The sequence below is a fragment of the Leptosomus discolor genome, chromosome 12, assembly GCF_034619465.1.
Source record: "Leptosomus discolor isolate bLepDis1 chromosome 12, bLepDis1.hap2, whole genome shotgun sequence".
NCBI classification, from domain to species: domain Eukaryota; kingdom Metazoa; phylum Chordata; class Aves; order Leptosomiformes; family Leptosomidae; genus Leptosomus; species Leptosomus discolor.
The window spans coordinates 934664-951163 of NC_141402.1; the positions used below are offsets into that span (position 1 = coordinate 934664).

Consider the following 16500-nt stretch of genomic DNA (forward strand, 5'->3'; position numbering starts at 1 on the left):
ACAAGAAGAGAAAAAAAAAAAACAGTTCTCCTTCCACCCTACCCCTTGATTCGTTTTGTCAAAGCCCGGTCCAGCAGCCTCTGTCCACAGAGCAGAGCAGACAGAAGGGAGTCCGCAAGACCCCAGCATCACAAGCAGGAAGACAGAGAGAGAGTCGTGCGCTCCAGCCTCTACGGTCAAAGGCCTCGTGGTGGTCAGGCTGCCGCCGCTCCACTGGCGAACGTTACTTAAACGTGGCATTGAAGGCCCTGCCGATGACCAGCCTGCGCACCTCGCTGGTGCCTGCCCCTATCTCGTAGAGCTTGGCGTCACGCAGGAAACGCCCCATGGGGTAGTCGTTGATGTAACCGTTCCCACCTGCAACCAAAAAGGCGGCAAAAGTCACTTCTTCTCTCTGCTTCCAGGGTCTGAGGGTGGGACGGGAGAGCGCCGCTGTGGCACTGCGCCGGGCTCTCTGCGGCGCTCGCCCGGAGGCACGAACGCTGCCGCTGACTCACCCAGACACTGAATCCCGTCCAGAGCCACCTGGGTAGCGCACTCTGCCGAGAACAGGATCACTCCAGCGCAGTCCTACAGGAGAGTCACAGTGCTGACGGTCAGGAAAGGTGTGACCTGCCCCTCTCCCAGCTCTCTCTGGCTCTGACCTTTCCATTACTCCCCAGCCACCTGCTGGCGAGCCCGAACCACCCGATCGCAAAGGCACAGGATTCATCCCCCAGCGAGCAAGAAGCTGCAGCTGTTCTGTCACTACAGAACGCTGGTGTCGGGTCTGTAAAGGCCACATGAAGACAGAAAAAGATAAAAACAAAAAAAAAAAAGCAAAAGAAAGCGTGCAGCAGGGGAGCTGGTCTCTCAGGAGCGCACATCACACCCACAGGAGACCAAGGTGATTTGATCTGGGATGCGGGGCTCTGCGCTCCGACTGGGAAACACTCAGTCCCCTCCTTCAATAGAGCGGGGTGACGAGCGCCGGTTGTGGGGATGACACCACCTCGGACTGACTGCTACAGCCCCTTGCAAGAGCCGGGATATTGCGTTTGGGCTTCCAGTAAACACCTACTGATGCTGCTAAATCTGTGGCCTTGTAGAATAAGGATTTTTTTTCCTTTGGGGAGAAAAAACCCCAAAGCACTTAGGGCTGTGAGGGATTTTAACCCCCGGTACAGAACCTCCGATCTGCTCACGATCTGGGACCGAAGGGAAAGGAACTCCCCCAGCAGACATCGTCCAGGTGGAAGCCAGCTCACCTTTGCATTGAAGTGGCCCTGGTCACAGGCCTTGGCCACGTTGTAGACGTACTGCCGACACGCCATCAGCCGCGTGTACATATCAGCCATTTTGCCCTGCATGAGCTGCACGTCGCAGAACACAAGAGGGACATTAACAGGAGCGAGGGGAAGATTATTTTCTGCATGGATCACCCATTCCCCAAAGTATCTCAGAGAAACCGGGCAGATGAGAAGATGAATTCAGCCGACACGTATGAGGGAGCTGGAGGTTCTGTCAGACGTCACCACAGTCCCTCACCCGCCAACAGTGGCCTCAGGGAAACGGGCTCAGAGATCCTCTCACCTTCTCACCACATCGTTGCACCACACAGCCCCAGCACAACCTCCAGGCAACCTTCTCCGCGCAAAGCCCCCCCCCGACAGAGCTCTTTACCTCCTCATTTTTAAACAGAAAAGGAAGGCGGCAAAAATTTCTAATTCCTTTTCTGCCTCACCTGGAAGTGGCCAATTTTTTGTCCAAATGCTTCTCTTACATGTAGGTATGGAATTGCGTGGTCAAGAACAGCTTGCATCAGCCTAAGAAAAGCAGAGATAGGCAGGAAAACAACAGAACTATTAATGAATAATAATTAAACCTTGGGAGCGCAATCTGAGGCAAAAAGGTTCTCGTGCCTACAATGACGCGCTGCTGTCTTCCTATAGCTGCCCTCAAACCACACTAAGAACAAAATCCAAAGGTCCCATCTTTCCCCCCAGTGCTCTACACGCTGCTCGTTTGGGACATCCTGTGGTAAGGTCCTACTGTCTTAATTCAGGGGACTCAGACAAAGCGCTGAGGAGCTTTCTTACAACTGCAGCCAGGACAGTTTGTGCTGATTTGCATCTCCAGAGACGACCGACTCACGGAGTACTAGCCAATACCACAAAAAAAAGCTTAGGCAAGAACAAGAAGGGTGAAAAGTCCTCCTCCTGCTTTGTGGAAAGTGGTCTTTCCACACGAGGATTAGTACAGAGAGACCACCTGAGAGGGCAAAAGGACTGCAAGGCAAAAATAATTACTGGGGAGCTTAAGGACCAAATAAGTGAAGAACAAACCCTTTATTCCAGTCCAGGGGTCCTTCTACCTGACAGGCTGGACAGTGTTTTAAATTTTAAGGAATTAGTAACTCAAATGAGCTGGTTATTCCCAGAGCAATACACACTGTAGGGACACACAAGCGAGCAACTGGGGACCAAGGCAGATTTACCACCTCTGGAAACATTTATGTCAAGACTGATCCTTCCAAAAGCTCGCTCTGGAGGGTCTGTGGCCTCTGCCACACTGGAAGGCAGAGGTTTGCGAAGTTTCTTTCTGGCATTGCTTCTTCTATCCCCTGCCCCTCAGAGGGTGTTCCCCATAGATGCTTTTAAACTGAAAACACTGCGTGAGGAGCGGAGAGGTGAGGAGAGCTAAAGGAAAAGGCGGAGCGCAGGCAGAGCAAGCCGTGGCTGCCTGGGAGTGCCGAGAGCAGGAGCCCATTAGAGCAGCGAGCGGCTACGACACAGCTAGAGTTCCCAGCAGCTACGGGATTCTCCCGGCTCCTGCCTCCTCTGCAGCTTCCTTCCCTCCCACAACTCCGGCCCAGCCGTTCCTCTTCTCTCAGAGCTGCCCCAGCGCCTCAGCTCTCTATCCAAGACACATCCTACTGAGAGCTGCAGCCCCAGCTGGAGACTCAGGGATCGTGAAGGATCCCTCTGGCCTTACGATCTGTAAAAGACGACAAACCCTTACCCCAGCGGCCCACCAGACAGCACGATTCTCTCCAGGTCCAATCCGCTCATCAGAACGTAGACTCCTTTGCTCAGCACCCCCAAGACATTTTCAGCTGCAATCGGCAAAGGAAAGCGATTTACTTGCGTGCCAAGCTGAGCTAAGCTGTTGTCCGAGGGCCTGTGTTCGCTGGGGAGAGGGTTCCAGCTTGCAGCCCCCTTCACCTTTCTTTTGGTGAGACACAAACATCCAGGATGAGCTGGAGCGGCGCTGAGCTGGACACGTACACTCCCTACCACTGAAACATCTTCTCAGTCCAACCAGAGCCAAGAAGGAAAAGGCAGCAAAGGGTTACAAAGTGCATCTGCCATCGCTGCTGCTCTCCCGCTGCTTTTCTAAAGAGTAAGGTGCTCTCCAGAGATCTTCCAGCTCCGCATTTGTACCAACAACAGGAGGCTTAATAGCCTGGGAGGACAAACTAGGAGCCCCCTTCACCGTCCCAGTAGTTTGCATCCAACCCAAACGGACAGCATTACCAGCTGATGTCTACTGAGTGTGTACGGGGAACGAACGGCCCAATACACCTGGGTCACCTCTCTGAGCACTCCCAGTACAGGAACCAAAGTTCGTACAGGCAAGCAGGCAAAGCTCACCACTTGTCACACGTTGGAGTGACATGTATTAATCTTCTGAGACTGGGGAATACGAGCAGTCATTATCCCCCCCTTCTGTGCAGGGGGCTGAACAGAACGCTGCAGTTATAAAAAAAAAAACGTTTTAAAAAGACAAGTATTGTTTCTGTGAACATGGAACAGGAAAATAGCCACATTAGATAATGGGCTGAGAAAAAAACCTCAAGAAAAAAAAAAAGTTTCACTTCGGGACAATCTAAAGCACGCGCTGATGTTAACAAGTATAAGAAGAGACGCAGGAACAAAAGGCTTATCTCAGCAAGGCTGTGCTCTTACAGTCAGGAGAGAACTTGAAGCCTAACAACTGTGCCTTGTAGACAGCCAGAGATTATCCACTGATCACGCTGTACAGGAGAACTAACATATACTTCAGGCTTTGATCACAAGAGATCTGAGAGGTGTGATAGGCAAAGTGAAAACGAGACAGGACTTGGACACACGCAGAGAGTCTCCTGAAATAAATAATCTGTTTTTCAGTGGCAGAAGCTCATGGACTGCAGCGTCTCCTGCTTATTGAGAAGCATGTTGATGTAGCGTACGGAGAAGCGCAGCCTCTGCGGGGCCATCATCGTGATATTGGAGCTAGAAAGGGGAAGAAGAATGAGGCTTGGCTTTCAGAGAAAAAGCTCAAGAGCCCCACAGACAAGCAAGAAAAATACTAACAGCAACCATTACTCTGAAGAACAGAGCACTAGCCAGCATCAGTAATAACAGAGTGACAGAGCTGTTCCTGAGTAATGACATCTCACAGCCCAAAAAGGACCGAGGAGCCCGAACGCTCTCCGGCACGCCCAGGGAGAAGGGATGGATCGGTACGAGGCGAGGTGAAGGACTGCACGAGGCGCGCAGACCTGCTGGCTGTGGATCACAGAAAAATAAAATTAAAAGTTGCCAACGTTGGGGCTCTGAACCGACTTTTACCAATGCAACACGACCGAATGACTCCATGGACAACACTTGCTATGAGAAAACCACCAGCCGCTCAGCAGAGCACGGCTGACAGCGAAACCCACGTACTGTAGAGTGGATGGAATTGCAGTGCTAGAAGAGATCTCGATCTGAGAGAAAGATCCTGCAGGCATATGAAATGGCATCAAACTGGTTCAGCTTCCAAGGCAGAAGATCAGAAGCGGCAATAAGAGCCAGAGTGCAAAGTGTGTTCACTTTCAACACTGCAGTGCTGTGCTTCTCCGAGTTATCAGAAAATGGAAATCCCGTTACCATGAGAACGTGCTGTTCTGTGTGGATGATTACCCAGGAGATGATCTGAAGGCTGGGGCACTGGCCTTTCCGATTTCAGAGCGGAGGGACCCCAATAAAGTTAGAAACGTCAGATCTCAGCTGAAACTCTTCCACTTACTGCAAAACAGCTTTTGGTGGCGTGTGGGGAGCAGGAGAGTTACTGGCTCTGCAGATACGCAATTAGGGTTTTCATGAGTTCAGACAAGGCATCTCCTCCACTCGCTATACAGAGGCTGTAATTTTTCTATCAACAAAAATAGCCACTGGAGTAAGAAAAATGGCCATTACAGTGGCCCCTGCTGTACTAACTAATGGGGGAAAGGATGTCCATTCTCAGGCCCTGACCCCAAAAGAACTCAGAAATGTTACAGGCAAACCAAAAATCTGTTGGATAGTCTCCAGTGATTTTGGAATAAAAAAACCCCAACAACTTCAAGGCAAATAAGCTCTCCTGTACACAAGACGGGGAGCTCTAATGGAAACCAAGCTTCTTCGGGAGCCTCACCTAGGCTTTGCAGAAGCAGCGGTTAAGAGGTCGGTCCACGAGGGTGAAACAGGAGTGACCTACCAAGGGATGCGCTCGCTCCCTGCAGTCCCGCAGAAAGCACTTTTCCAGTTTCACCAGCTCTCTTGTGAGGCTGCCAAAGAGCAGATAACCATCTACAAAGCCCTCTAGGTCACAGCCTGAACATGCACCTAATTAGCACCAATTTATCTGATCAAGAAGACAGGAAACCACCACACACACACTGCCATGACTTGAACCCAACTCACCGGGGATCTTGCAGTTTTCAAAGATCAATTCGCAGGTATTAGACCCTCTCATTCCCAGCTTATCAAGTTTCTGGGCTGTGCTGAAACCTGGCGTTCCCTGCGAAGTCAAGAGAGTAAAAATAGATTTCAAATCTCAATTCTGACGGACTAAATAGAATCACTGGGAGATCTGTGAAATTTCCCCAACCACACGAACACGCGTAGGGTACCAGAAGGGAGTCAAAGTGAGCTGCCCCCTCCGGGAACAAGAACAGGCCCCAGTGCAAGCGCAGAGGAAGCAAGTGAGGAGAGAAATGTGCACGTGTGGGGGCACATATGAACTGAATGCATCCATTTTCCAGCACACGTAGGTATTAAACAAATAAAAGACTTGGGCAGCTGCCAACACTGACACCCCTAGGGTGAGGGCTGCAAGCGCTGCAGTAACTGAACTATTCTAATCACTAAGCCAGGTTAAGTCCCTCACAAGGGTTACTGATCTCTGAGATTTTATATTCCCGGCACCATTTATTTTATTACAGCTTCCTGTCTTCCTTGCGGTGACAGAGATGTGTATAGCATAGCCACAAGTAAGTAAAAGGGGAGAAAAAGCCCAATACATTCCTGTTTTCCAAGGGCTTCCCGTTGGAACAGCCTGTTTCTTTGGCCTGCTCTTCTTTGCATGCATGTTTGGGGGGAAGAAATGAGTAGAGCTACTTTAATGTCCTGGCTTAAAAAAACAAGTCAGCTAATGGGATAGTAGGACATATTTACAAGGCCTCCAATATCTCTGACAACTTTTGGCAACAAGCAAGCTCTTTTGTGTTAGAATCTTGTCTGTTCTCTCTACATTTCCAGCCCTAAAGGCTGGTTAAATGCTTGGATACCAAAATCCAGCAGTGCAGTATGCCGTGTCACTGGGGCAGAGGACTAACCTCATGGGTTCCTAAAATTCAGGCACAAAGTAGTTTGTCTTTGAGCAAGGGGCTGACAGTTATAAGAAAGAAAACTAGCTGGCTTCTAAATGGCCAGTTAGGGGGAAGGAGTTAGCTTTGAAAACTCCACTACCATAGCCTTGTGAGAGTTATCAAACCTACCCTCTCCACAATGAACGCAGTTATACCTCGGGAGGTGGGAACAGCGTTGACATCCGTTTTAGCATAAACGATGAACACATCTGCATCTGGCCCATTGGTGATCCAAAATTTGTTCCCATTCAAAACAAAGTAGTCTCCTAGGAGCAAAGAGCTGCAATCTGTTAGCTCATGACACACAACACCTATATCCTCACCCCATTTATTTCAAAACAGGCTTCCAAGGATGCTCTTTCAGACCCCCTCAAACAGCACACACAAATCCTTCCCAAGTTCAAGAAAACTCATTTCCTTAATTTCCGGCGTCCAAAGACAGTTTAACAAATGCCTGACAAACTCAGGCGCCTACACTGGTTCCATCATACCACCAACCCCACCACCACAACGAGAAGTCCACTTTTAGACCTTCAACCATCCACCTTGTGCCTTCACCGCCTGGCTTTCTCACACGCTGAGTCTCCTGGGAGGCAGCACAAGGCTGCAAACACGGCCTGCTATACCCAAGACTAAGCACGTGTCTCAGGGGTGTTGGGGAGGTCAGTCTAAATTTACAGGAGATGTTATTTACACCGGCTACCTATCCAGGCAGCGCACGACAGGCTTTACCTTCCTTATCTGCTCTCAGCTTCATGGACACCACATCAGATCCAGAATTGGGTTCACTCATGGCTAAGGCTCCAATGTGCTCCCCGCTGATTAGCTGGAAGAGAAGACAAACATAAGAAGGGGATGAAGAACAGCCACGTTGTTTCTGTTCCCTCTTCAGCCTGCCTTCCTCTTTTTTTTCTGCTGCACTGACTCTCCACAGTAACTGCTCTATGCAGGACGGGCGAACGAGAGCTGCTGTTCCCGGCAGTCTCCTTGCAGGGAGCAACTTGCGCTGCGGTGCTGAGGGAACAGAACCAACCGCAGTGGGATGAGAAGGATGACTCAAGTCACGGCTGCGCTGGCTGAGTACAGCCCTGCTTCTAACACACCATCTCCAGGAAGGTGCCAAAGGAACCCCGCCGGCAGCCGTATGCCTTTCACGAGCTCCCTGTTCCGCGCTTTATGACACTGCCCTTTTACACGAACAAGAGCTGTGAGGCACAAAAGGCCAGTGAGGAGGATGAAAAGAGATCGCAAAGTTCTGAGCAACGCTCTCACAGCCCCGTCCCCCACGCTCGCACTACAATAGCAGATGGACACCCTCCTTCTGTGACTGCTCACACCAGGCTCTGGCATAGCTGTCGCTTCCTCTTCGTTGTTCTTTTCATCCTGCCCTTTCCTTCTTGCCTTTTCTTTTTTTTTCCTCCCTGTGTACTTTTATCTGTCTTCTCCTCCTCTTGATCTTATTTTTTATTTTTTTTTAAGCAGACTCAATGCTTAAGGTATATGTTCAACCCATGCAATCCACCAGTGCATTCCTGCAGAAGGCTTCACGATCCCCCCAAAACCAGTTCAGCACCATTAAGCACTCTGTCCTGAAGCAAGGCAAGCAAGAGCTAAAGTGATCGCTGGTCTCACTGAAAGGCAGCGAAGGAGGGCATTCAAATACACCTGGGCTGCGACGACGACGATTCAGGGTTCCAGATTAGCAGGCTGCACAACGCTTTGAGGAAGAGACACGGTACTTTGCACGGGGTTTACACCAAGTTTCCTGCGCTGCTAAGTTCAGTAGCTGGGATTCAATGTACCAGTTCAGTTTTTCCATGCATTGAAGCACTGAAATCTGTTCAACGTGCTTTTGAGTCACAAACATCAATGCCCCAAATGGTGATGAAGTTTCACGTGTAGTTAATTAGCACAGGCAAACCAAGCATTTGGGCAGTGAGAAATGGAGAATATGAAACAGGAAAGCAGTGAGTTTAATTCAGAAATCTCAAAATGATTTGGGAATTTGGAAGAATATCATCCAGTGTCGCCCCAAAGCCTCATTTAGTAGCACAGCTCCAGATTATACCGCCTACAGGCACAGACTGTGGCACAGGCTGAGGTCAATATGGATTAACAGGACAAAAACTAACAAGGTGGAGAAGGGCGGGTTTGGCAAGTACAGCATTTCCTAAAGGTCGTTTAGGTTGAGTGACTGAAATCAGCCAGTGCTTAAAACGCCACACACCGTGACTCTCATCCTTGCGTGCAGCCAACACCCAAAAGCTTTCCAGTTTCCCCGCTCTTCCAGCCACATACCTTGGGCAAGTACTTGCTTTTCTGGGCCTCGTTGCCGTTACGCACCAGCTGGTTGATACAAAGGTTGGAGTGGGCACCATAACTAAGCCCAACAGCTGCTGATGCACGAGAAATTTCCTCCATCACCAGCACGTGGTCCAGATACCCCAAAGCAGATCCACCATATTCCACTGAAAAGAGAAGAGAAAGCTCACGTTAACCGCTATGGAGCATATCAAACGTGCACAAGATCCCAGGGTCAAGCTCAGTCTTGAATGAGATCTGAGCCACTTGTAAGAATGCTTTTGGTTTTGACTGACACTGTCCCTGAGCTGGGCACCTCTGGCTTTCCCCATCCCCTCTGAATTTCGGTTTCCTTATCTCAAAGGCACAGTGATATTGCTTCTTCAGCAGAATCATTAATTTACTTGTACAGCATAATTTTATACATATAACATGCATAAGGCTACATCTGAAACACGCTACCAGCACTTGCACAATAGTGAGTCCTTCTTGTCAACCACCCATAAGTGCAACCTTAATGTTATCTCGCAGACTAAATCACAAAGTGGCAGCCTGTGTTAGGTGAGAGGACCAAGGAACCCAGGCAAAGTTTATAAAGTCCCCGCACGTTGGCCATAACAAGGACCCCTAAACAAGCGAGGAATCCTCAAACGGCTCAAAAAGTGGGGCACTAGGGACTTTTCTGAGCCCACAAACGGGCAGGAGACTAGCATTTCGATGGGTGGTCGATTCAGAACGAGAACGATCCGTAAATGTAACTGCTGTAATTCACCAGTGGCGAGAAGGTGGATTTCAAGAGAGGATGAAGTGAGACAGAGCAGCACCATCATCGTACCTGGGAGTCTATCTAGGCACACCGAGCTGAGTCTAAAACTGGCGGTAAAGCTGAAAGGCACAGCGAGAGGGAGAAGGCGGGGGGGGAAAAAAAGAGAAGGCTGTGAAATGTGTAATGGCCTTGAGCAGCTGACAGCCTACAGAAATACGTGTACACACCTACCCACACGTCTATACACACAGTCACATCCAGTGTACAAGCTTTGTTCGACAGGCAAGAAGCGAGCGACTGTACCGCAGAGAGAGGAACCGAAAGAGGGGGACGTGCACACTGCCGAGCAGCCGGGGCGGTAATTCGGGAGCACTGACTGGGCAGGACACGAACGCTGCAAGCCAGCAGCCACAACGGGAAGAGCAAGTATGTTCAAGTGACCAGAGAGCCGAGTGCACACCCTGGGCTCCGAGAGGGCCACTGTCCCTCGCACCTCAAATTAACGCAACAGCCAGGGGCACAGCCCTTCCTCCCGTGCCACTCATCCTGACTCCTGTCTTTATCTGCAGGGCTCTCTATCCTCCCAAACCAAACCTCTCTCTACCCAAATCAGAGTTTGGGGATTTACTATCAATATCCTTAAAGACGGGTTTAACAATTTCTCATACATGCCAAAACAAGAGAGTTTTCTATTCACTCCTATCGAATGGATGGGTTTGGTGCTATTGCCTCAAGAGAGGAAAGGTAACTGCCTGTGTAAGCAGTACTGGCCCCTGATTGCTTTGTACTGCAAGAGGTACAAGAAAATAATCCTGTCAGACCACTTCTGATGCAACGCAAACCGCAGTGTGATTTAGAACGATGCTGCCCTTTCAGAAATCACTCTTCACATATGACATGCCTGTATTATCTACTGTTCCATGGTAGCTACGTATTTGCATCTCTTAACTTAGCTCTTGATACAGTAAGTGGAAAATTACAAACCAACATAGTTTTCTTAGTTTTAAGAAGAAAGCAAAAAGCACTGTTATTTAAAATGCTCCCTTAATGGACTTGATCCACTGGTACTCAAACATGCCATTTAATTGAACATATGCCCTCATAAGGTTTCCCATTATCTTCACCTCCCAAATCTCAGTCTCCACCTCCTTCCACAAAACCAATGTCAATAAAGAAAGTGCACAGAACTACACAATCAAAAATAAGGCAAAAAATTCTGGGCATAGGAGGGTTTTAGAGGTAAATCTTTGAGGAAATCAAAAAGGACAGGGCTCAGGAGGGGACGGCTTATTTCTAGTGTGGGAAACTGCTGTAAGCCTCAGGCACCACATCAAAGAAGAAAGAAGGTAAGAGTGAGAAAAAACAGGAGCAGCAGTAAATTGGGAAGAGTAAAGAGAAAGGAAGCAGAAATACAGACTCTTTCAAGCAGACTCAGTGCCACTGAAAGAAATGCAGAGGCATTATTTCAACGCATTGCTATTCAGCTGGCTTCTGCAGGAGCCTTTGCGCACACCCACCCAGAAACACAGACTTTACGATGGGGACATAAAGGCCCCATTGGCTGCTTTTCTCCACTAAGGGCTTCTCCTCATTACACTGCGTTAGCGCATTCAGCACGACCAGAGCAGCCTCAGTCATCTATAACGTTAATCAAAACACTTTTCAACTAACCTGGACAAGGCTGAATAAGATTTAACCTGATTTCTTCTGACTGGTTGGATGTGGTCAGCGCTCTCAAAGCGTTGTTTTATACCCTCTGATTTCTCCTATTAGAGATGGATGTTTGCTCTAGGATACTTTTATCTATAGCTCTCGTTCTTCAAAACTTGCAGCGAACGCTTCATATTGGAGAAGAAGCACAAACATGTTCGCGTTGCGTATGTTATAGCTGGAGAAACCGTTTCTGAACGGTTCCTTTGAACTGTAAAAGGCATTCTGCGATCGTACAGATGTCTAACAAGGGAAAAGGATTCTAATTCAGTGAAGAATAAACAAGTTGCCAAAGAGAGTTTTGAAAAAACACAAAGATAGGAGCTTCTAGGCAAAATGGACGTCACATCACAGTTAAACCCACGCTTTCCAGTTCATAAGAGCCTTAAGTAGGCTCTCCTTTGTTCGAAGAATCACCCACCAGAAGGTAAAAGGTGGGAACAGACTTACCAGGAGCTGTGATTCCCAGAACTCCCAGTTCCCCAAGTTTCTTCCAAAACTCCTACGAACACAGAACAAGCAATCAGTCCAGACTCACAGTCAGGGTGTCAGCATAAGAAGTTTTCCCAGGGAGCTCACCAGACACACCCATTTACCTTACTCTCGTGACACCTCAGAGATCAATACATCGACAGCTATTCCTCCTGCTCCTTTGGACCAAGAACCCCAACAGATTTAAGGAGGTCAGGTGCTACTCATGGCAGTCGTCTGCTGAATTCAGTGAAAATTCACAACCTGTATTTAATTCTGGAAGGACAGGTCCTAAGATTTAACTCTTCCCCAGTTTAAGGAGAATTTTGATGAATTAAAACCTCCCATTAATTTCAAAAACTCTGCTTCTAGGCTTTCATATACTACCTCTTGCGAAAGATTATTTAGGATGTAACAACTTAAATTTACACTTGTCTTTCACCTCACACATCCTTGTCACTGTGCTTTGGCAGCACGGTGCAGGCCTAGCAGCCTGCGTTTGCCTCAGAGCGGTCAGCATAAGCGAGCCATGACTGAAACCCTGGAAATAAGTAGAAGAGCTGCTATTAGCCGGCACTTTAAAACTCTTCCAGTAAAGCAGAAACTGGTAAGTAAAGCCAAGGAAGCCCCCTTGGGAGAGATAACAGAAGGGAACGTTACCTCTGGGGCCCACAGAGCGGCCGCCCGCCTTGCAGGAGGTACTAGAGAACTTACAGGTGACCGCAACCGAGAACTGGTGAACACTTTGGACTCGTGAAGCTAAAGGAGCTGAACCCACCAGGGCCGCTCAAGCACATAACCTGCAGGTTTTCAAGACTGCCAGGACACCAGACACCCACAGGGACCGGACAGCACAGCTGAGTGTTGCCCGGTCGGACACGTATGGACAAGGTTCACCCGCTAGAGGCCAAGCCTCCTCCTTGACCGCTGACTTGCCCACGTGCCTGTTACCCAGGCGTGTCACTCCAGCGACACCACCGCTCGAGTGACGGCTGCGGGACCCGAGGCACAGAGCTGCCGGCTGACTCCAGACCTCCCCATCAGCTGCGTCTGGCACGCGGCGTCACAGAGGGAAGCCACGGCGCAATTGCAGCAGCAAAGGATGTCACCAGGGAGGACCGCGTGTACGCTGGAGGGGCCATCCCTGCGCTGCTGCTTCAGCCCGCAGTCTCTCCTCCACCACATGGTGGACACACAGGTGAACGTTTGTCACACGGCCTCAGTGTCCAGCAATAAGCGAAGAGTCCCCAGAGACTTCAAAAAGTATTATTGCATAGCTCTGCATGACATCTGGTGCGCCAGACTAAATTTATACACTTAACTTCAAAGCTGCGTGTATATCCCTGAAAATGCCAACATCAGAGCTCTGGGAAATCCTAGCAGATGTTCTGAGCTTTTTAAGTCCTGTGGAGCTTGTGAGAACCAACAGTCAGAGCTCTCATTTTCATCAATCAAACCATCCCCTTGGCCAGAATTTGCTGGGGTTATTAGGAAGGCAAGTTTCTGCGCAACAGCCAAACAACTCTACATTTCAGCACCTGCACACGGTATTTCACAACAAATTTGAGAGGAAACTCAGGTGCCCAAGAAAGGGTCCCAGGCTAGAGAATACAAAGCACGTATTAGAGAAGGAGTCTGAACAGAGTCAAGCAGAAATACTACGACGAGAACCCAGACAAGACCATTATCAATCCTTTTTTTTTTTTCTAATTGCATGCTGGCTGGGTTCCGCCCCAGGTTGCTGAATGCTGTTGACAAAAAGATAAAACAGGAAATTAAAAAAACCTGTTTTCTCCATGGCTTTCAAGTTTGAAAAGTTGAATGTGTTCATATGTTCCTGTGGTGTGGGCTGGGACTCTTTGTCTGGACTAACGTACGGATCAAAGCACAGACAGGCTTTCACTACCATCCATTTTAAACGCACACATGAAATACTTGCCCGCATGCCTTTGAATTCATTTTCCTGGTCAATCTGTTGGGCCTTCGGAGCCAAATGCTCTTGACAGAACTTTGTCATGGTCTGTCTAAGCTGGGGAAAGAGGTGAGGAGAAACACATATGTTACATCTCATCAATATATCGTCGTCTTCTGCCCTAGGGTACTGCCAACACGCCCCTGCCAGGCGACCCCAGGATCCCAGACCCAGAAGCACAAGACCATAAGGAAACCAACGTTCCAGGCTCCTGGCTGAGAGACCATAGGAAAGGTCCTTCAGCCTTTCAAAGGGAAGAGGCTGATGCACTTAATTTCCTCTCAGATTTTAACCTTAACAGTCTCACCCCAGCACAAGAGAGTGCTACTGAACTCCTGCCTGCACTGGGGCTTCAGGGGATGTTTTTGGTCAGGGAACTTTGAAAGCTGCATTACCCCCATCCAGTAGCTGCTTTGGGTTTCATTTAATTATATGCAGAGGCCTGTAATAAGCATGCATACTAATTACAACATCTTAGTGTATCAAACTGGAACTGCATTAGCTACCCTACTATTTTCTTCAGAAGGAAAACTGGAAAAAGTCAGGTACGCTCGCTGTTCCAAGTGTTAAAAATCTGAAAATCTTTTCTAAATTTTAAAATCTGAATACTAACACGCCTGTATTCTGCAGAAGTCTATACACATACTAAGAAAACATACACAATATCACTTTTTAGTGTTTTTAACATAAAGCTTTAAAAACTTTATCTAGGTATTATGGTGCAGCTTAATAATCCCATTTTTCCTTTTGGTTCTTTATTCCTACAAATTAATGCTGGTGAAGGAACAGTCTTAGAGACTGAGACCCTCTGCTGTATAACCAGAACCTGTAGAAGGGACAGAACAAACCAAAAGACGTCCAGGCATCTCTGCCCTTCTCTCAACCCCACAACCAAAGCAGTCTCATTTTTGCAATTAAAAAGACAGGCTAGTTTCCGTGGCTACCCAGACCTTGGGTTCTAGTATCACAAACAGGTTCCCCCCTGTTGAAGTTTTCAAACATTTCCATTGTTACAAAGTTGACAGCAGGAAGCTTAAGCATAAAGCTTAAAAGAAAAAAAGAGCTTCAAACCATAATAAAAATTAAATTTAATCAATTAGAGACTGAGGGATAGACGCAGACATCCCTGATACTGTAAGGCAGTTTATGTTACAGTGCCGCTAAGTCACAGCTTCACTAGCATTATTGAAGATTTATTTCCGATTTTTTTCCAGCTTTTCCATCAGATAAATACAAACTAGAAGAATATTTTCCTTCTTTTACACCTGCTGAATGTAGGAGCACAAAGAAACATTGAGTTCATTCGAGCTGGTAAGGTTATAAACCATGAACACAAACCTGGCAAAGAACAATTCTGTAATAAGAAAGAAGCAAGAATGAGCAAGTTTATTTTGTACATCCAAATGTTTGCACTGTCATAATTACCCAGAAGGTACGGCCACAGCTCCAGACCTGAGAAGCACCAGGGAGGAGCTCCCCTGGCAGAAGCCTGCCTGGGCCAGCCCTTTGAGGACATTCCTCTCACACCATGCCCCGGGGCAGCAGTGCGGTGGTGGGTGGCCCCAGGCTACCTTCAGCAGGAGGAAGCAGTAAAACTAAGACTTATCCTAAAGCTTTAGATCCCCTGTTGGGCAAGAGAACAAGCTAGGAGAGCTGCAACACTGCCTTCGAGAGGCTGGGAGAGCTGGGGTTGTTCAGCCCGGAGAGAAGAAGGCTCCAGGAGACCCTGGGGTACCTGCCAGTGCTCAGAGGGGGCTGCAGGAAAGGTGGGGAGGGGGCTCTTGATCAGGGAGAGTAGGGATGGGACAAGGGGTAACGGTTTCAAACTGAAAACAGGCGGATTTAGATGAGATCTTGGGAGGAAGCTCTTCACCGTGGGGGCGGTGAGGCCCTGGCCCAGGCTGCCCCCTCCCCGGCAGGGCTCCGGGCCAGGCTGGACGGGGCTTGGAGCAACCTGCTCTGGCGGGAGGTGCCCCTGCCCGCGGCGGGGGGCTGCACTCGATGGCTTTAAGGTTCCTTCCGACCCGGCCCAGCCTAAGATTCGGTCATTTAACGAGACCAAATTAACTCGCTTCTTCGGTGACCAATTTCCGATCAAACAGACCCAACGCGAACGCGGTGGAACGTTTATTTTCTCCCCCCGCAGCCCGTGGTCGTGCGGCGCTTTACCGTGACGAGGCGCCTTCCCCCACCGAGGCCGCCCCCGCCGGCGGGGCCCGGCCGCCCCCACCCCCCGGCAGCTCCCGGGGACACTCCCGCCGGGCGCGGCGGAAACGCGCCCCGCCCCCTGCTGCGCGCCCAGTGATAGGCCGGCTGCCCGCGGCCACGGCCAATCCCCGCCAGCCCGCACCCCCCCCCGCCCCCGCCGGCACCGCCCCCTCCCCTCAGCGCGGCGGCCCCCGGGCCGTACCTGCCGCTGCTCCGGGCTCAGCCCGTTCACCGTGTCGTCCACCGCCAGCCCCGCGCAGCCCCTCCGCAGCAGCCCCAACGTCTGGCACCGCCGAGCCCCGCGCAGCCCCTCCCCGACCGCCGAGCGCCCCATCACCATCCGCAGCGCCGCCGCCGCCATGGCTGCCCCCGGGACAGTACCGGTGCGCAGGCGCAGCCCGGCTCCGGGGGAGGGGGGGGGAGCGCCCCGCCCCGCCG

General features: G+C 49.7%; 1 protein-coding gene across 1 annotated transcript; it reads right to left on the reverse strand.

Annotated features, from left to right (window-relative positions):
* Positions 1 to 222: 222 nt before the first annotated feature.
* IVD (isovaleryl-CoA dehydrogenase) lies at positions 223 to 16423 on the reverse strand. Its single transcript, XM_086472219.1, has 12 exons — positions 16265 to 16423; positions 13822 to 13911; positions 11862 to 11913; positions 8933 to 9102; positions 7367 to 7460; positions 6764 to 6900; positions 5688 to 5784; positions 3001 to 3094; positions 1724 to 1805; positions 1248 to 1352; positions 498 to 570; positions 223 to 357 (listed from the first exon to the last, which is right to left on the reverse strand). The coding sequence occupies exons 1-12, from the start codon at positions 16421 to 16423 to the stop codon at positions 224 to 226; spliced, it is 1287 nt and encodes a 428-aa protein (XP_086328345.1). The 3' UTR covers position 223.
* Between the last annotated feature and the right edge of the window lie 77 nt (positions 16424 to 16500).

Bases quoted from the DNA above. Each gene is read 5' to 3' on its own strand.
- IVD (XM_086472219.1), bottom strand. From the start codon at position 16,423: ATGGCGGCGGCGGCGCTGCGGATGGTGATGGGGCGCTCGGCGGTCGGG. The intron at 3,095-5,687 runs GTGAGTTGGGTT...TGCCGATTGCAG, and splicing joins TGAAAACTGCAAGATCCCCG to CTGAAAATGTCTTGGGGGTG. The intron at 571-1,247 runs GTGAGCTGGCTT...ACTCTCCTGTAG, and splicing joins AGGGCCACTTCAATGCAAAG to GACTGCGCTGGAGTGATCCT.